Source organism: Raphanus sativus, chromosome 7 (genome assembly GCF_000801105.2).
Source record: "Raphanus sativus cultivar WK10039 chromosome 7, ASM80110v3, whole genome shotgun sequence".
Taxonomy (NCBI): domain Eukaryota; kingdom Viridiplantae; phylum Streptophyta; class Magnoliopsida; order Brassicales; family Brassicaceae; genus Raphanus; species Raphanus sativus.
Genome location: NC_079517.1, coordinates 3,214,341 through 3,232,757, shown reverse-complemented (window position 1 = coordinate 3,232,757; position 18,417 = coordinate 3,214,341). Strand labels below are relative to the sequence as shown.

The following is an 18,417-nucleotide window of genomic DNA, read 5'->3' as shown; positions in this document are numbered from 1 at the left end:
CAGACATGACATGGAATAAGAAAAGGATCGATGAATTACTACCTCATGTGGCTCAGGAAATCATGTTAATACAACCAAGCATCGTCAAGACGGAAGACATATATGTGTGGCAGCCACTAAACTCTGGAGTCTACACAGCAAGCTCAGGATACTACGCAGCCTCCATGAAGCGAAACAGCAACCAAGTCATAACCGATGACACCTTTGATTGGATAAAAGACGTATGGCTTGCTCCCTGTTCACCGAAGATGAAAGTCTTCACCTGGTCAATCATACAAAAAGCATTACCATTCGGTGAACAACTACAACAAAGAGGAATGGGAACGGACTTAACCTGCTACAAATGCAAAAGAAGGGAAACATCAATGCATACCTTTTTTGAGTGTCCATTCGCAAAAGAAGTATGGAGTAGCATCCCAATGAAACATGTAGTTCACCTAGCTACAGGAGCAACCTTCAGAGAAGCAGTGGTAGCTTTTCGACAAGCGATATGCCTTCCACCAACGGGAGTGGCTCACAATGTACTCCCGTGGATCTGCTGGGCGATATGGACTGCTCGAAACCAAGCGATTTTCGAAAACAGAAACATGTCTCCGATGGAAGTTGCAAATAAAGGCATCAGCTTAGCACGGAAATGGAGCTATGCTCAAGATCAATCGACAATTAAGAGAAGGGACATACCGAGACCGAAGCTACGAAACCAAAACCCGGCTGTATTGGCTTCGACAACGACATGCAAAAGCGATGCGGCTTATGACAAAGCGACAAAAAGAGCTGGATTCGCCTGGATATTCACGAATGCTTCAGGATCTAGAATCGATCAGGGGTCAAGGACACAGAACTATATCGGCTCTCCACTCGTAGCAGAAGCAATTTCTCTACGATCAGGAATCCTCTCTGCGGTGAATTTGGGAATCAAAAACCTCTCGATGTTCTCCGACAACATAACGCTCATTAGAGCTATAAACAACGACGCGCAGTACTCAGAAATCTTTGGTATCGTAAAAGATATCCAACAGATTGCTTTTGCTTTCGTCGAGATATCCTTCTCTCATCTCTCTCGAGTTCACAACTCAGACGCCGATCTGTTGGCTAAACAGTCTCTTCATCTTTCATTTGTAATGGACTCAAATTTGAGTTAACTTTCTGGGCCGGAGGCCATTTTAATATTAATCTATGAATGTGTCACAAAAAAAAATAACAATATAGTATATTTATGCTATCAATACAGAAAAAAAAACAGAATTATATATATAATACCATTATTAAACTTGAAGTTGGAAGAGCAACTAGGGGTATGATATATCGCCGTAGATAAAATTATAAAAAATCAGAAATGTTACGTTGGCAAATTATATATACATGTACATAATATATAGTACATTTTTAAAAGAAACAATATATAGTACACGAAACACAAACACATGGATTTCTTATTTATACAACGACATGGATACAAATCCAACATTAACGGGTATTAAAAAACTAACTAAGACAAATGTAATGAGTGTGAAATCAACCATGTGAAGTCTTGTTTCTCTATATATATATATATTATCTCGCCATCGATAAGCTGCGAACTGAGTTTCAAACTAAATGGAATATGGTTTGTTCAGGACCTTCAGGTTGTTAGATCTAATGTAGACTATAATAAATAAAAAGTCCACAGAAGAATATTTTATGTTATATACGCAGTGGTTTAATGGTTTTATACAACTAGAAATATGCTTTTTCCATCCAAATAACTAGGAATATGCTTAGCAGATAACACGAAAATGTTTATAAGAACTAATAGATGACTGATTATCCTAACTTTACAACAGATTTATTAAAGGGATATGAAGAAAGAACTTTGGCAAGATTCTACTCTTGTGTTGTCTCTTCCTGATACACATGATCTGACTCTATGGAATCCGGTGATTAATAAATTGTAGTTAAAGTGCTACTTCGCTTGGCAGGAAATGTATATATATTTTTGTAGTGACGTATTTTTTTACGTACGATAGGGAGAAAAATCAGGATACTTGCAGGAAGTTGTATTTGGTCACTGCTGGTCAAATATTAAACGGTTTCTCATTATTGTAAACCATTTAATAGTGTGGTTAATAAACTTACAAACATGTATAGTTGACCCCAAAAAGTCATAAATGGAGCTTCCGGAAAACATTTATGGGAAAGAAATGAATTGTTCCGATTCCGAATGCTCCATAATAATAATTAAAGACTTCAAAGTTCAAAGCCATTCAAAGAAGAGAACCAGTAAAGGTAATTAATTGAAATTAACACTAGGTCAGTCTCCACATCAGCAAATCGATACACGTGGACCAATGATATTTAAAAACAGTAAAAGTGCAAATCCACGCGGTATTCTTCTGATAAATAATTTTCCTTAGAAAATGGAATTAATTAATTAAAAATCCAATCCCGAAATTAATTATTTTCTCTGACAGTAACCAGTAGGTTTCGTGTAGTGAGAGGCTGCTTACTCCACGTGTCGTTGATTAAAAAAACTTTAAGGTAAAGAAGTTAAAAAAAGGAGACCGGCTCGGGTAAAAACAAAATATCCCAGAAACCGCAACAGCCGGTTGTGTGGTAAATATATTCTTCCATTTTTTTTTTCCGAATCGGAAAAAATAATAAATGTTGGGTGGGGGAGGTTTAAGCCGGTTGTGGTTTCTTTTCAAAGGGTTTTATGTCTCTCTTGTTCGTTGGTGTGAGAGAAGGTGACGACGAGTTATAAAAAACAAAAACAAAAACAAAAAAAACAGAGGATTGATCGCGAGAATCATTCGTCTTAAAAAGTTTTCGACTTTCGATTTCATTGTAAGTTTTCATTGTACAGCGATTTGTTCTGAATCAGATTCGTGATGATGTCTTGATATTTTTTTTTTCAGAGTTTGCGTGATCTATAATCAACTGGAGAAGAGATTGGTGATCCGGGGTTTAGCTGCCTGATTTGGTTAGTTTTCTTCATCTTGATTCTGTTTCTCATTGTTCTGGTGAATTGTGATCGTAAATTTATTAGAATCTCTAACTTTTTTGGAATAAAGATTTTGGCTTTCTCATCAGAAAGTTTCGTTTTTTTTTTCTTTTTTTTTCCTTATCAAGATCTGATAAGGACCATCAGTTTTTGTTCGTTTTGTTTGTTTCTACGTAAAAGTTTTGGCATTTAAGCCGTTTAAGTTCCAAAGTTTTATGATGATGATAAAAAAAGAAGGGTTCGAGTTTTGTTGTGAATCTGATCTGTGCGTCCTGTTCTTTTTGCATCTGACCTCGGATCTGTAAGACTAATGATGGTGGAGATGATCTCAAATGTTTTTTTTTTCTGTTGTGGTGATGAATCTCTGCAGCTTTGTGTGTTGGTGTATATGCATAATAATAACTGAGAGAGATGGTGGTCAAGAGGAGTTTAAATTGTGGCTTTGATTTCTCCAATATTCCCAAGGCTCCTCGTTCAATCAGGGTATAATAAACATATTCGTTTAATTTTTTTTCCTTTTTTTATTTATTTATTTGGGGTATCTGATGATGACTTGTGTTGTTTGCTGTTTTATAGAGGAAGGTATCATCATCAAGTCAAAGAGATGATGTTGACTGTGGGATCAGTGCAATTGATTTGCTCGCTTCTGTGGCTGAGAAGTTGCTGGAAGAAAGCGAAAGCTCCTCAAACTCTACCAATAATGCTTTCGAAGGGTACTATAGTCAGGATCATTTGGTTGGGAAGAAGATCAAGCAAGAACATGTCTATAACCATAAGCCTTGTAAATCCGTCTTCTCTCACCAAGCAGCAAACCTTGCCTCGTCAAAGTCCCCTAGTGAGAACACTAGCAACGTTTCTGATTGTAAGATAGCTCGTGGTTTGATAAACCCCCTTGTAGGGTGTGGAAACGGGAAAGAGGGTTGTGAATTTCATGTTGAATCAGTAGGGGGCATCACTGAGGAGGAGACTTGTGTTGTTAATAATAATGTAGATGCTGGTGGCTTAATCGCTGATACTTTCAGCTTAAAGGATCCAAGTCAGTTGTTACCTGTGGAGCCAGTCCACCTGGATGGCCATGTACAGTTGCCAGCAGGCACTGACGACGGTGTCGCCAATGGATATAGGAATGGTTCTAAGTTAGTTTGTAGAGATGATGACGAAGACTACTGTAAGTACTATAAGTTCAGTGACAAGTGTAATAAGTCGTATAGGCCTCGTTTGACATGGGCTGGACACCGGAGAATCAACAAGTCATACGGGAGAACAGTTCCCTCCAGGTCCAAGTGTTTTCAAGACACCAAAACAGATAAGAAGAGAAGAGTGTCTGACAAAGGGTTGGTTGTAAATTCTGATGGAGGACTCAGTAGTGAAAGTGTTACCAAGGGAGAATCAGGTAAGTCTCAGTATATATATATATCCTCTAGATGCTTTCCTTATCTGGCTTGGATTGTTTTGATTTAATTATTTTGTTTTTCTTACAGAAAATGGTGTTCTCTCTGCAGCAATAGGTGTACATTCAGAGGAGTCACGTGGTACTTGACCAGTTCATAAAATCACACAGACCTTTTGAACCGAGATATACTTACTATGTTATTTTTTCATTTGTTTGTTTGCAGTAAAGTTCAGCATCAAGTCCCTTAGGATTCCTGAACTTTTTATAGAAGTTCCAGAAACAGCAACAGTAGGTTCACTGAAGGTATGTGATTCATTCAATTGATGGCTTTGGTTCTGCACTTGTACATGAATGAAGTGTGATTTCATAACTTTAAATTTAACACTTTTTTTGTTTTGTTACAGAGGACGGTGATGGAGGCTGTTACTGCTTTACTCGATGATGGAATGAGTATAGGGTTGTTACTACAAGGGAAGAAGATCAGAGATGACAACAAGACTCTATCACAGACGGGTCTTTCGTGTAGAGACAATCTAGGAAACCTAGGCTTCACCTTGGAGCCTGCTCCGGATAAACTGGGTGTACCTCTTTGCTTTGAAAATCCTGTCATGTCTAACCCAACTGATTCCACTAAGTTGTCAGAAAGGTTAGTAACGTATAACTTTTCTTTCCTTTTACAAGTTTTCTATAGAATGTTTCTAAGAAAATCTCGTTTGATCTTGCCAGGTCTGGAGCAATTTGTGTGGAGAATAACCAGGAGTTACTTCCATATGAGAGTGACATAGCAGCTGATGAGAAGCAGCAACCTTTATCAGATTCAAGAGCGCTGGTTCCAGTCTCAGCCTTGGAACCTGAAGCTCTTGCAATTGTCCCATATAAGGAGAAACCAAAGCGTACCGAGAATTCACAGCGCAGAATCAGGAGACCATTCTCTGTTACAGAGGTTGAAGCTCTAGTACATGCAATTGAGGAAATTGGGACTGGAAGGTAAAGCAAAGTGGTTCAGCTAAAAAGATAATGGTTAATACTGATTTAACTTGTTTCTGGTCTCAACTTAATGATCGATACTCCTTTAATCTCACAGATGGCGTGATGTGAAACTGAGTTCTTTTGATGATGCAAGTCATCGAACCTACGTGGACCTGAAGGTAAAACTCTTAGTCATATAATATACCCTTTGAATAGTTGATAGTTGATGGTTCAACTAACTTTTTGGATTTATTACAGGACAAATGGAAAACCTTGGTTCACACGGCAAGTATATCACCGCAGCAACGAAGAGGAGAGCCAGTCCCTCAAGAACTGCTAGACAGAGTCTTGGCAGCACATAGGTATTGGTCACAGCACCCATTGAAACAGAACGGGAAAAATCAAGCGGCTGCAACGATGGTGATTGAGTCAGGTCCGTCCATGTAAAGAAGGAGAAGAGTAATAACATATAACTTTCACTTGAAGACAAAGGAAGCAACGTGGGGCAACTGTACAAAGGGCAAAACAACAGATTCATAACCTTTTTATTTTTCATTTTTTTTTCAACTTGAGACTTTTAATCATAGCTGGCAGAAACAATACATCTGTTCATTTCAGTTTCTAATTGATTTGAATCTCTCTTTTTGTTTTTGAACAAATTGATTTGAATCTCTAATATGGTATATTGGTTATAGGTCCTTGAAGACATTCTTTTATTTTTTTTGTTATATCGACATGTTATTTTAAACAAATTATTTTATTGCTTGTTCATCATTCAATATGGAACATTAACTTCATTTTAAAAGAAAAACTAAAAGTACCTTCTTATCTTGTTAGATGATGATTTCATAAAATCCATATTTTCTTTTCCTGATTACAAAAAGGTTATGGAGTTTTTAGTCTTCCTTTCAAACTCTTTTCTTAATCTCTCTCATGAGAAAATCTCTGGCCAAATCCACTTATTGGTTTCCATATTTGTTACCGGTTGGATGTTCCAAACCATCAATCTGTATCCGAGGCCCGAGGGCCTTCTCATCTTCTATTGCGAGGCTGTTACTCCAAGTGCTCACTTACAGTTGCATGTGACTAGAGGAGGAGCTGTAATATATACACACGTTTGTGGTTTCTGCGCCTCAGTACTCAATCAAAACAAACATTGCGTGCACGGTGCATTGCACCAATGAGGGACCGTCTCATTTGGTTTCCATGGAAGAATACTATCACATTTCCATATCACCCCTTGAGTTTTGCTTTGAGTCTGAGTCTTCTTTATATTAGTTGTTAACTTTGGCAAAGTTCCATTTTTGCAAACTTCCTTAGGAAAGCTTGCCTTGTAAAGGTTTTTGGTATCACTGAAATGCAATTTAATCAATTCAAATAACAATCTTATATCTATTTATCTTATGAGAAAATATAGGTTCACTCTCTATCTAATTATAGTATCCATCATATCATTAAAACATAGGTCTTCCTAAACGGATAAGCGGAGACGACACATTAAAAAAAAACCTAGAAACAGTTTTATAAAAAAATTAGGAGACAACATGTTCATATATCTTTGTTTGCCACATCAAATAGAATTAACCCAATTACTATGTTACCATTACGTGAATTACATCATGGATTGTCCATCGACTTTATCATGAATTCAAAACTAAAACATAAATTAGTTATATAGCTAAAATACATTATATGTGGTTGTGGTTTTAAACCCTAGGTTGCAAAAGTCATAAACTGGGTATGCAGAAATGAAGTATATGATGGACTCCTGATGATATATATATATATATATATATATATATAAAGCGAATACATATTGGATCCGCCATATATTATATATATATATATATATATATATATATATATATCAATCATCTTTACTACTCGAAATATAAGCCGTTTGATTTCAAAAAAAATACTACACAAAATATAAGAAAAAAATTCACTCAAGGCAATCATATTTAGATGAAGATGACATATGTTTCCATGTGTTGGACTTATGAATTACACTATGTCAAGAACAATCGAAAACATGTTCACAAATTGGTTTAGAATATATTTATGTACAATGGTTATAGAAATATATGAAACTGATATGTTGTTCTTGAATAACATGTTTAAACTTCTCACTTAAAATCAGTTTTTGCAAATAATTGAAATAAACTCAATGAATCCTCAATCAAATAACATCCACTGAAATATTGGTCCTCAAATTAAAAACACAAATTCAAAGACAGGTAAACATCCTTTTGTCCAAGGTACTTAGGAATTGAACATTTTTGTTTGATTTTTGATGACTTAAATGATAAGGCCATTCACAAAGAACATATAATTAGTCGTCGAGGACGATGACCACTGGCTTCTTTTCAGCCAGATGCTCTCCCATGTCTTCGAAAACCTGCTCCACTTCGTACCTGAATTTGTACACTCTCCCCTTTGGATCGTAATAGTACTGCACAAAATTATATGAAAATGAAATGGTGTTTTATATAGAATATGAAAAACCTTCAGACACGTAGTAAAAAATGTGGGAGAAACATTGCAAAGAACGTGTTGAATCTGCTGCAAGTAAGAAACTATCTGCATCTATATGAATATTACATGAAAATTGGTAGTAACAAATACATCAAACTTTAATTACTATTCGTCTTGAATATAATGCTCTCTCTCTTTCTATGTCACCTTTGTTGATTTCTCCCTATTCCCTTAATCCTTTTCTTAAAGGTGAACTATTTCTATGGATTATCTGAATTTCCATTCTCATGGATTCAGATTGATAAGTTTGAATGATGTTATTTTTATCTAGAAACAAACCACTAATTAAGTTTCGTGACATAGCTTGTGTCTGTTATAGGGCACCTAAGAGCAAAAGGTTTTCCATGACAAAACACAGTATTAGATCTTAGAACCTAAATCCACTATGTATGTCTCACAGTGGCAATGATTTGTTTTACTAAGAAATCAGTCTATAGCTTAGTTCCACATACCTATAACAAATGAACAACTAATTGTCATCACATAAAATATAGATCTAAAGAAAACATTACCCGGTAAAGTCGGCCAGACAGCATGATGCGACGCTCCTCGACGAGCCAACCTTTGTAAAGCCACTTGTATTGAGGATAGGTGTTATCAAAGACAGCTGAGTATGCTCCATCAACTGTGTTCAATGACCTTTTACGTTTTCTCTCCACAATCAAGCATGTCTTTCTCGCTTCTTTCGATAATTGCACCACGCTTTGCTCATAACTGATGACCTCCGTTTTTCTGATTCTCTTCAGCGTCTTTGGCCCGCCTCTAGAACTGCTACCTTCACCCATCTCCATAGATTCTCCTCTCTTTATTTTTTATTTTTACCTCTCTTGCAACTTTTTGTGTTTGCTTAATGTCTATATATATAAGGATATTTTTTTACAGTCAGACTACATCTTATCATGTTTGACATTTGTTACTCTCTTATTGCTCCATACAAAAATGATATCCTAGAAATGTACACATGTATACAGGCGTTTCCAAAAAATATATTTTCTTACCATTTTAAACCTACAAAAATTATTAATATCAATTAAGAAAAGTAGCTTTTAATTGTCGTGTGTGTATTTGTGTTCTAATGTAATAATTAAAATGACGGATGAGAACTAGCATATTCTTGGGTCAAATCTGGCATTTGTTAAAAGGTAATATTATTAACAGGTATTATTACTACGTATATATTTTGTGTTAAAAGGTAATAAGTTAAAAATAAAAATGAAAGGAAAAAATCTAGCATTTTTGGTCAAATCTAGCATTTTGTTTAAAGGGTGATAATATTAAAAGGTATTATTACAACGCATTTTGTGTTAAAAGGTAATATTGACTTGAATTTTCTTTGATTTTAAAGGTCATACTAACATTGACAGGAAATCTGAGTTTTCCTTTTTCTGATATTTCATTATATTCAAATTAATTCATTAAAATATATAAAATCAGTTTCAAGTGAATGAGAAATAAAAAGACCTTCAATAGGATATAGGTTATTCTAAACTTTTTCTTTTACAACAATGAAACTAAAATATTAATTACACACGTCATCCAGAAAATCAAATCGGAGACATAGAATCGACGTAGAACATAGCAGAAAAAGAACTCCTAACACTTTATGACAACTTGTCCGCCAGTAGGTCATTTTAATTATATTTGGTCAAAAATTGAGTTTTATGTAAAACTCAAAACTTTACTTTTAAGATTGAAGTCGAGTAATCTATGTAATATCCTATTTGAATACGGTAATCAAGAAAAACAAAAAAATGACATAAAAATCCAAAAAAATTAAAGATCTAATGAAAAAGATGGTAGATTTAAACAGTCTTATGTTTTATTTAAAGGAAACTTTAAAAATATTAGGAATATTGATTTAAGAGGGATTCAAATATGTAATTTTTAACGGATATTAATTGGTTTTAACTATTGCGGCGATGTAACACGTTGTCAATTTTAACTAAATACTAGATTTTGATATACGGTATAAAAGTGTAGATATATTTTATAATTTTAATAGAATTTCATAAAATTTATATTTTTCTTTTTTAATTTTCATTAAATAACTTATACTTTTTAATATTATATAAAGCTGAAATTTTTTAATTCTTTAAACTTTAATGAAACTTGTATTATGTCATTTGAAGAAAATGAAACAATGGTAATAAGAAAAAAATTATTGATATGAAAATATTATTTTCTTTTTTTTGGTTACTAATAAACTAATGAGTTTGTATTTTTATTTATTTTAGATTTAAAACTTAATTTAAGATAAGTTTTTTTAAAAAATTAAACACTCAAAATTGGCATATCGTTATTAGTATTATGTACAAATGACATAATAATAATATTTTTTTTTAAAAAAATTTCATGTACATTTTCATATTTGATCATTAAATAATATAGACATAAAAATAATATTCAATTAAATGGAAAGTATTAATTACCTTAAATGTAGGGAATATTCTATTGTTTGTTTAAATAAATAATATTCAATATTGAAATTAAATTTAATGGTATGACATTGTAAATAATTTCAAAATAATAGAGATTCTACGACTTTTAATAGTATAGATATTGCATATAACCGATAACAGTCCAAAAAAAAATCCGAGCACTCTCTTATTATTTCAATTTATTTATTTATTTAATAGATGCGGAACAGTGTTACATCTACCGAGATTATGGGTTATATATTTTTTCTTAATTTTGGATAATTATGCTATTACAAATTACGAGAATATTACGATCATCTTTTTTTTTTTTTTTACGATCTGTCTTTAGAAAAAGATATTCCACTTTGTTTCCTAGAAAATCACCTTCTGAAAATGTGTTGTCTTTTCTTTTGACATTATGTTTTTTTCCAAATGTAAACATGTTGGGGGGGGGGGGGGGGATTTTGAAAATCTTTTTTTTTTACATGTTGTAAGTTGTAACAAGTATTTTAATTAATAATAATATTATTTGTACTGTTGGCGTTTTAGGGTTTTTGGTGTAAAAGGTAAAGGGGAGCCGAAGAAAAAGGTTTAACGGCGCCGGAGGGAAGGGGAGGGAGATGAGTGGGGCGGGAGTGCCTGACTTCTTCTACAGAGAAGCTCAACGTCTTGGCTATGTAGCTCGTTCCGCTTTCAAGGTGAAGTTACATCTATACCCTCCTCTGTTTTGTTCCTTCTTCTTTCTTACATGAACTCTTATACATCTCTCTCTCCCCTTGCAACAACAGCTTCTACAGATTCAAAAGCAGTACAAGCTCATCAAACCAGGATCCTCTGTTCTTGACCTAGGTTGTGCCCCTGGTGCTTGGCTTCAGGTCATATCTTTAGAACTCCAACTTGTTTCCATATGTAGTTTGCGAACAGAGGAGGCTTAACTTGAGTTCGTTGCTGTAGGTTGCCTGCCAAAGCTTAGGTCCGCTTAGAAGTGGTGGAAACGTCGTTGGTATGGATATAAAGGTCAGAGGAGGCTTGACTTTGGATTCAGTTCTTGGCATTGTTTGTGTCGTAAAGTCATTAGACTTTCTTTTCTTTTATTTTCAGAGCAGAAGGTGAAGGTTCCTCCACTGTGTGATGCTCGAGTGCAGACCATTAGCGCCGATGTTTTAAACTTTCCCAGACAAAAGATTAGGGAGTTATCTCCTGAGGTGAAGGTTCTTTCATGATTAGATTATGGCTCTGAATGTGCTTGAATGTGCAAAGTTAGGGTGTTTCCTCACTCTCTGTTGTTCTCTTTGATTGCTCTCTGTTGTGCAGCACATGGGGTTCTCGGTGGTTCTATCAGATATGTGTCACTCAGTAACTGGAATTAACAGTAGAGATGCAGCTCTCTCTGCTGAACTGGGAATGCGAGCTCTTAATTTGGCTGTTGGTCAAGCTGCCATCTCTAAGTCACTTGATGATGATGATGATGATGATGATGATGATGATGATGATGATGATGATGATGATGATGATGGAGCTGATGAGGAGAGTCGTGTTGGTGTGCTTAGGCATGGAGGTCATCTTGTCATCAAGCTTCTAGAAAGCGAGGATGCTCAAGGTACTGTAAAAAACATAGAGTAATCCAACTTTATTATATACATATATGAAAGAAATGATGCCTCCTTCGGTTACAATGTGGACTGTTTTTTTTTTGTTTCTAGATTTTGCGAGGATTTGCAAGCCCATCTTTAACAAGGCATCTTGGTTGAGACCTAAAGCTACAAGACCATCATCTCGAGAGATCTACTTGATTTGCCAGGGATTTCGTTCATAAGAGAAAGCATTTCATAAAGATTCAGTGATTACTCTTTTTATGTTGTTTACTACAAAGGATCAGAAAAGAGATAATATAAAGCAGCATGCAGATTTTTGCGTGTTACATACTTAGATTGCAGCTTCTCTATCTGTCTCTCTATGTAGTAGTAGTAGTATATGTCTCATAACAGTGAAAAAGACATTCAAAAGCTTGATATGACAGTGTTATTGGATCTGTGATCTGCCTAATGATCTGAGGCATGAGCCCTTCATCAGTTGAGTTTAAAAGTAATAAACAAGTAGCAGTCATCGAAGCCGTCTTAGCTCAGTGGTAGAGCGCGTGACTTTTAATCCCGTGGCCGTGGGTTCGATCCCCACAGACGGCGAAGTTGTCATACCTTTTTGCATACGAGGCCGAAGGTAAAAGGCTTTTTTTTGTTGTGTTCAGAAAATTGTCTTTGATTGAATTTTTTTTTGTCTTTTTAATTTATTGTCTTGTTTATAACAACATCACCTTGTGTTAGTAATGCTTCTGAATCGGTGAATACTTGTTTTTTGATATCGAAGCCTGATGTGTTCAAGAGTCCAGCATCAGATACTTATGTGATCTTCGGTGACGCCAAGATTGATGATTTGATCTCCCAGCTTCAGACACAAGCTGCTGAGCAGTTCAAAGCTCCAGACAGCAACAACAACATGGTTTCCGGTGGAGAAACATCCAGCGGTGCAGCTGCAGCATCCGCTGATCAGGATGAGGATGAAGAGGTGGACAAGGAGGGTGTGGAGCCGAAGGATATCGAGCTGGTGATGACCCAAGCAGGAGTGTCTAAGCCAAGGGCTGTTAAGGCTCTCAAGGCTGCTGATGGAGATATTGATCTGCCATCATGGAGCTTACCACCTAAAACCCCAAACCTTTTCTACTTAGATACTGCTTCTCGTGTTTTTTTTTTCTTTCTTTCGTCTTGTTTTTAAGTGACTTTGCATGTTGTATCATTTTATAAAACCATAAGTTTAGACTCGTTTTCATATTTTATTAGAGAAGTTGTTATTATGAGTTTGCATTCGTCCTATCAAGAGAAATGCATGTGCGTTCCTTCTTCTTTGTGGGCATTTTCTTATAGTGGCCAAATGAGACTGATACAATGTGATACAATAAATCTTCAATCCCAACTCTTTGACCTTGAATTTTTAATCCTAAAACAGATAATTTGTTTTTAATTTTAAGAGATTCAATCTATTCTTTTAAATGTTTTTTTTCTTTCTTAATTAATCCGGATTAATTCTTACTGGTTGCTTACAGCTTAGCTTACTGCTGTTGCATTTATTGAACTGAATATTCCCTAAGCCCTTATGAGGCTTAACTTGTTTTAAACTTTTAAATGACTCTCTTAATTATTCATCACATGCACGGTTCTAAGGGCATCTCCAACTCCATTTTTTCTTCAAAATAGAGTAAAAGTGAATATGGAGTAAGAAATACTCCAACCCAATTCCATATCCCACTCCATAATGAAATTTACTCCATAAATGGAGTAATCCATTTTTTGTTTGTTCATTACTCCATTTTTTTTTTTGTCAACTGGTCACTTTTGGACCTTTTTAATCCTCAAACTGAGGTAAGTAGGGGTCGAACCCCCGACGTCAGGGTCCGAAGGCAGAGCTCAGCAGCCACTAGGCTACGAACAACCCGACTTTCATTACTCCATTATGGAATGGAAAATAGAGTTGGATTGAAGCATTTTTACTCTATATCCACTTTTACTTTATTTTGAAATAAAATATGAGTTTTACATTGGAGATGCTCTAAGTTCAAGCATCTCCAGATTATGTCCTCCATAAAGTAAGAAATTTTTGGCAAGCTTGGATTACATCATTTGGAAAAATATCTAATTTGAAAATCTGAAAAATTTATTAGATGTCACGGTCTCTGCGGCACTCAGGAGGAGGCACGGGAAACCTTACACGGTCGGTACAGTAGTTGTAAATAGTGTATCTCTGACGAACCCATTTGAGACGCTTGTACTGTTGAGCATCCAAGTCTTGGAACTCCTTCTGATCCCACCAACGTTTCCCTTGCGTCTCGCAGAACTTAGCATTAACCGAAGCCTCACATCCATCGACGTGGAAGCCTCTGTAGGACGCCACGAAAGGAGCCTTTGCCCAGTTGGTCTTCTCTAGGCCTCCCCTTGTGGCCCAGTCGTCAGCGTTCCAAAGACTCGAATATATCTTCATCGGCTGGTTGAATGGAAACTTCACCCCAATGTCTTTGCTGTTCTTGAACACTCGTATCGGCACATCATCCACAAAGAACCTGTTGTTAATTACAACTATACCACTTAGCTTTGAAGCCTTTTGAGTAGGAAAGCTACACTTTTGAGGAAGGTTGAGTAACTTACACAATCTGATACATGTTCCAGAGAACTGAATAGGAATGGTAGTCCTTGGAAGGGTCAAACCAGAGGTTTATCCTCTGCTCTCTGTTTCCTTTGCCTCCTGTAAACACGTTCGTCTGCAAAATGTAAGGCTGGCCGGTTCTGTTCCCTAGAAACTCGAAGTCTATCTCGTCATGTATTGATGAGCTCTGCGATGACAACTGCAGGAAAAAAAAAACAAGACAAAGATACAACTTATTTTTATTCAGTTGACAAATAAATTAGTAAAAAGAGTTTGAACTTACATAGAAGGCGGTTACAGTTCCAGCAGAGTCCCCAGGAACCATCTTTATGTGCATACTGAAGTGTCCAAACAAGTAGGAACCTTTGGACTGAAACCCGGTGCCTTTTGTGCAATAATGGACAAGAACAAATATATCAGAAAGTGCATTAGATATTATCTGTGTAAGAAAAACATATAAAGAAAGATAGAGAAACTCACCAGTGTACTTGTCGAGGACGAGATGCACTTCAGAACCACCGTTGAGGTACTTAATGTGATCAAAAGCCCAAGTGGGGAAATAGTTCCTGCCGAAAGGAACATCAACGGCCTTTTTAGGAGCTACACCAAATGTTACCGTGGCCATAGCCAGGAAGGTGAGGCAGAGAGTAATTGGAAGACGACCCATTCTCACTCTTATTGCAGCTAACAAACACTGCATGGAGGTTTCTATTTATACCCATATCAGCTAATAGATTGCTAGTCTTGATATAATATCTTATTACTATTTTTATTATAATCACAGCACTTTGGGTTACTTTCAAAGTTTGTAGCAGTCTTGTTAGTAACTTAGAGAGTGTTGCAGATACACATGGACTGACTAGTCTTATGCTGACAGGATAATAAGGTCATCATCCCCATGTTCTCGCTAATTAATGCATCTTTGGATTCTTTTAAGCTTTAGATCTATGTGCTGAACCTAATAAACAAACACTATTTTGACTGCAGATACCACCACCGACCAGATTTGCTAATAAGCTTTGAGTTTAGACTCCCAAACTGACCTAAAAATTGGGAAAAAAATGTCTCGATGGAGAGAAATCCACAGAATAAATCAGTAAAGAGATAGTAGGGACCAAAAAGGTTCAAGTTTCGATAAGTGATACAGAGACATGATCACATGACCAGAAAGCATGTGCAATTACCATTATTTTTTTTGTCAAGCAATTTACCATATAACTTCACTCCTCTGGCTATTTTTTTTTTGTAATAAAACATGGCTGGTCATGTGATCAACAAATAGGGTGGACAAAAATTTGATTTGATCGATTATTCGTTTTCATTTAAACTGAAATCCGGTTATATGTAATCCTATTAAACAAAATTACTAAACCTTTTATAAATGGATATTCAGTTCGATCAGTTATATACATGTACATATATTTAAAGAATTATTACAATAATTTTATTTATTAAATTTATTATATTAGTTATTAGAATTTTAAAAAGTAAATAACTTTTTCTTTTTGTAATAAATATTGTTATTTTATAGTATTGTGTATTTTTATTTTATTTCTACGGACGAGAATCGGATATTCAGTTACAAATTTAAAATTTTCCGGATGTCTGAGACATCAAATTCCAAAGTTACAAATCGAATAGGATCAGATAATTTGATTATTTAGACAAACATATCAATCATAGACCCGGCATCCCTATCAACAAGCATTGCAAGAAAAAGGTTATTATACCAGTGAATGGGCTTCAACGAGCTGGAAATATACGAGCCCATGCTTAATCTAGTGGACCATGAAACGATACATAACGGTCGTTGTGGTGTACGACTACGTATTCAAGTGGTTGACAATGTGGTGCTCAATTAGTTTAGATAACAACGACAACAAGAAAAACTTTATTTATTGGCCAAAGAAACAGGACCAAAGAGGGGACGTTGACAAACAAACATACATGTATAGTATACGTCCCGTATTCGTTTCACTATGCTAAACAATCTAACAGGATCGTGACGTCCTTCACCCCCTAAAAAAAAGAGAAGGGGCGTTTTTTTTTTTGAATATCACAAGATTGGAATCAGGACGATGTATCTTGAATATTCTCGAGAGAAAGCTGCTTCTGCAACCACATCTGCCGGTGGAACCGTGTAATGAAAAGATCAGCAACGTTGTCAATCTCATCTTCCAACCGAAACTCTTCTCCCTTGTTTTCCTTGGAGTGTTTCACCATGTCTATCACCGAACCCTCTGCCTCAAACAGCGAGTGTCTCAGGTCTGGATACTTCTCATCTTCATCATCCTCGTCCACATATTGTACATATTGCGGAGAGGCAGCAGGAGTGCTAGACATGGGGTTGTGACTATACACCACCACCATGTTCTTCTTATCCTTACTACCATCATCTAGATTTCTTGATGTTGGTTTAGCCTTGAGCTTGTGAGACCACGAGCTAACCACCATGTTATTGTTGTGGAGTAGAGAGAATATTACAAGACGGGTCTTGAAGGCTCTTGTCTTCCTCTTTAGCTCCTTCGTCGTGTCCTTCGCTAGACCAGCCAACATGTTTATTATATCCTTCACGAATTCTGCCGCCTTCTTCATTCTTTTTCTTTATGCTTGACTTCGCTTTTGGATCGTATGTGTTTATATTTTATGTTGTAAAAATGGTCTATGATAGATAATGGAAAATGGGAGAGATGAAGGAAATGTTATATTTATACAATCAAAATTATGGTGCTGGCTAAGGAAATCTATAAAGTTAAAATGACACGTGGCAGTTTCTATCTGGTTTAGATTTATCTCCATTCACAATTATCCCGAGGACCATCTCCTCGTTCGGCTCAATTCACGTTTTCTTTTTTGCACTACTCCAATCTTATTTGAATGATTTTCTCTCACAGTCTTATCCTTTTAATGAAACTTTTACAATCAGTAATATGATCAAAACGCTTAAAAGCTGAACAAGGTTTGGGTTAAGCGTTAAGGAAACAATGTGGAAGAGGTGTAAACAGTGACAAGTATTCCTCCCTTGTTGTTATTTGTGTTCCATGTACCACCTATTAGTCGACCGTTGGCTTGTGTCAAAAGTAAATTAAAGTGGGAACCTCATAAATTAAGATACGCTTCCGTTGATTGAGGCCATATCGCTTTACTTTTGTTTCTCTTTAATTTAACTTTTGTTGCCTTTTTGGCTTTTTTGCCATTATCATATTCGCGCGCCTCACTTTTCTGTTGTATAATGTTAGAAGGAAAGATCTTCAGACATGTTTCAATGTGTTCTGACCAAACACCAAGTCACCAACAGCTTGCGTGAATGTCCATATACTCATCTGTCTCCGTGTTTCTAGAGCAGTATTAGCTAACAAAGAAACAGAAGATTATGTGATTTACGTAAACAATATATTAAGACGAGTGCATTGTAGCTTTCAACAATAAAAGAAAGAGTAAAAACAAAATAAAAATAGATAAATATTCGCACCCACCATAAGGTTACTTTTTTGGCCATTTCAAAGCTCTTGTTTGATTGTTCTATCCTTTTTCTCCATGACTTAACCACTAAGATTTCACCACTCCCCCTTCCACACGCACTACTACAAATTTCAAACTAACGAACAGTAATACATTATTACACATGACACCTATGTTTGGGCCTAACAAAATGATATGTATGCACTTCCACGGGTGATGAGCTGGCAAGTGAAGACTTTGCTATTGCTGAGTTGACCAAGTGAATAGAGAATAGAGAAGTGAAATGGCAGTAGTCAGAGAGCAGAACATTTGTGGAGTTTAAATAAGATGCTTGGCCTTTCTTGTTGCCTATCGATTGTTTAGATCAGATCATCAGGCAGTTTCAAAAACTTGTTCTTGATTCTGAGGGATCGTTTCCATCATTTTGGTGGATTCAGTATTGTTCTTCCTTGTTAATCGATCATATCTAG

At 35.8% G+C, this 18,417-nt stretch overlaps 6 protein-coding genes, 1 non-coding gene and 1 pseudogene across 7 annotated transcripts; 5 read left to right on the top strand and 3 right to left on the bottom strand.

Moving 5' to 3' along the window:
• The first annotated feature begins 5 nt into the window (after window positions 1–5).
• LOC108838194 (uncharacterized) lies at window positions 6–1,142 on the top strand. The gene has a single exon (XM_018611156.1). The coding sequence runs from the start codon at window positions 6–8 to the stop codon at window positions 1,140–1,142; it is 1,137 nt and encodes a 378-aa protein (XP_018466658.1).
• A 1,507-nt stretch (window positions 1,143–2,649) lies between these two features.
• On the top strand, window positions 2,650–6,070 carry LOC108816092 (telomere repeat-binding protein 4-like). Its single transcript, XM_018588663.2, has 10 exons — window positions 2,650–2,823; window positions 2,895–2,959; window positions 3,351–3,463; window positions 3,557–4,373; window positions 4,462–4,512; window positions 4,597–4,676; window positions 4,778–5,019; window positions 5,100–5,360; window positions 5,458–5,521; window positions 5,601–6,070. Exons 3-10 carry the CDS (start codon window positions 3,392–3,394, stop codon window positions 5,787–5,789), a joined length of 1,776 nt encoding a protein of 591 aa, XP_018444165.1. The 5' UTR covers window positions 2,650–2,823; window positions 2,895–2,959; window positions 3,351–3,391; the 3' UTR covers window positions 5,790–6,070.
• A 1,604-nt stretch (window positions 6,071–7,674) lies between these two features.
• Window positions 7,675–8,662, bottom strand: LOC108815152 (uncharacterized). Its single transcript, XM_018587804.2, has 2 exons — window positions 8,390–8,662; window positions 7,675–7,794 (listed from the first exon to the last, which is right to left on the bottom strand). The coding sequence occupies exons 1-2, from the start codon at window positions 8,660–8,662 to the stop codon at window positions 7,675–7,677; spliced, it is 393 nt and encodes a 130-aa protein (XP_018443306.2).
• A 2,172-nt stretch (window positions 8,663–10,834) lies between these two features.
• On the top strand, window positions 10,835–12,237 carry LOC108816012 (uncharacterized). The gene is made up of 6 exons (XM_018588564.2): window positions 10,835–10,992; window positions 11,083–11,169; window positions 11,249–11,311; window positions 11,401–11,499; window positions 11,609–11,894; window positions 11,998–12,237. Exons 1-6 carry the CDS (start codon window positions 10,915–10,917, stop codon window positions 12,108–12,110), a joined length of 726 nt encoding a protein of 241 aa, XP_018444066.1. The 5' UTR covers window positions 10,835–10,914; the 3' UTR covers window positions 12,111–12,237.
• Window positions 12,238–12,351: 114 nt separating this feature from the next.
• LOC108815155 (nascent polypeptide-associated complex subunit alpha-like protein 3) lies at window positions 12,352–13,110 on the top strand (annotated as a pseudogene).
• TRNAK-UUU (transfer RNA lysine (anticodon UUU)) lies at window positions 12,406–12,477 on the top strand. The gene has a single exon. It is a non-coding gene; the product is annotated as a tRNA-Lys (tRNA).
• Window positions 13,111–13,866: 756 nt separating the features above from the next.
• On the bottom strand, window positions 13,867–15,186 carry LOC108816534 (probable xyloglucan endotransglucosylase/hydrolase protein 5). The gene is made up of 4 exons (XM_018589107.2): window positions 14,966–15,186; window positions 14,769–14,869; window positions 14,488–14,684; window positions 13,867–14,402 (listed from the first exon to the last, which is right to left on the bottom strand). The coding sequence occupies exons 1-4, from the start codon at window positions 15,183–15,185 to the stop codon at window positions 14,003–14,005; spliced, it is 918 nt and encodes a 305-aa protein (XP_018444609.2). The 5' UTR covers window position 15,186; the 3' UTR covers window positions 13,867–14,002.
• Window positions 15,187–16,353: 1,167 nt separating this feature from the next.
• On the bottom strand, window positions 16,354–17,171 carry LOC108816038 (uncharacterized). The gene has a single exon (XM_018588598.2). It carries the CDS (start codon window positions 17,078–17,080, stop codon window positions 16,556–16,558), a length of 525 nt encoding a protein of 174 aa, XP_018444100.1. The 5' UTR covers window positions 17,081–17,171; the 3' UTR covers window positions 16,354–16,555.
• Window positions 17,172–18,417: the final 1,246 nt, after the last annotated feature.

Excerpts from the sequence above, each read along its gene's own strand:
- LOC108815152 (XM_018587804.2), bottom strand. The coding sequence starts at position 8,662 with ATGGGTGAAGGTAGCAGTTCTAGAGGCGGGCCAAAGACGCTGAAGAGA. Across the intron at positions 7,795-8,389 it reads TGTCTGGCCGACTTTACCGG|TACTATTACGATCCAAAGGG; the intron begins GTAATGTTTTCT and ends AATTTTGTGCAG.
- LOC108816038 (XM_018588598.2), bottom strand. The coding sequence starts at position 17,080 with ATGAAGAAGGCGGCAGAATTCGTGAAGGATATAATAAACATGTTGGCT.
- LOC108838194 (XM_018611156.1), top strand. The coding sequence starts at position 6 with ATGACATGGAATAAGAAAAGGATCGATGAATTACTACCTCATGTGGCT.
- LOC108816534 (XM_018589107.2), bottom strand. The coding sequence starts at position 15,185 with ATGCAGTGTTTGTTAGCTGCAATAAGAGTGAGAATGGGTCGTCTTCCA. Across the intron at positions 14,870-14,965 it reads CGTCCTCGACAAGTACACTG|GCACCGGGTTTCAGTCCAAA; the intron begins GTGAGTTTCTCT and ends ATTGCACAAAAG. Across the intron at positions 14,403-14,487 it reads TGGAACATGTATCAGATTGT|GTTCTTTGTGGATGATGTGC; the intron begins GTAAGTTACTCA and ends AATTAACAACAG.
- LOC108816012 (XM_018588564.2), top strand. The coding sequence starts at position 10,915 with ATGAGTGGGGCGGGAGTGCCTGACTTCTTCTACAGAGAAGCTCAACGT. Across the intron at positions 10,993-11,082 it reads TAGCTCGTTCCGCTTTCAAG|CTTCTACAGATTCAAAAGCA; the intron begins GTGAAGTTACAT and ends TTGCAACAACAG. Across the intron at positions 11,312-11,400 it reads TCGTTGGTATGGATATAAAG|AAGGTGAAGGTTCCTCCACT; the intron begins GTCAGAGGAGGC and ends TTTTCAGAGCAG.
- LOC108816092 (XM_018588663.2), top strand. The coding sequence starts at position 3,392 with ATGGTGGTCAAGAGGAGTTTAAATTGTGGCTTTGATTTCTCCAATATT. Across the intron at positions 3,464-3,556 it reads AGGCTCCTCGTTCAATCAGG|AGGAAGGTATCATCATCAAG; the intron begins GTATAATAAACA and ends GCTGTTTTATAG. Across the intron at positions 5,522-5,600 it reads GAACCTACGTGGACCTGAAG|GACAAATGGAAAACCTTGGT; the intron begins GTAAAACTCTTA and ends GATTTATTACAG.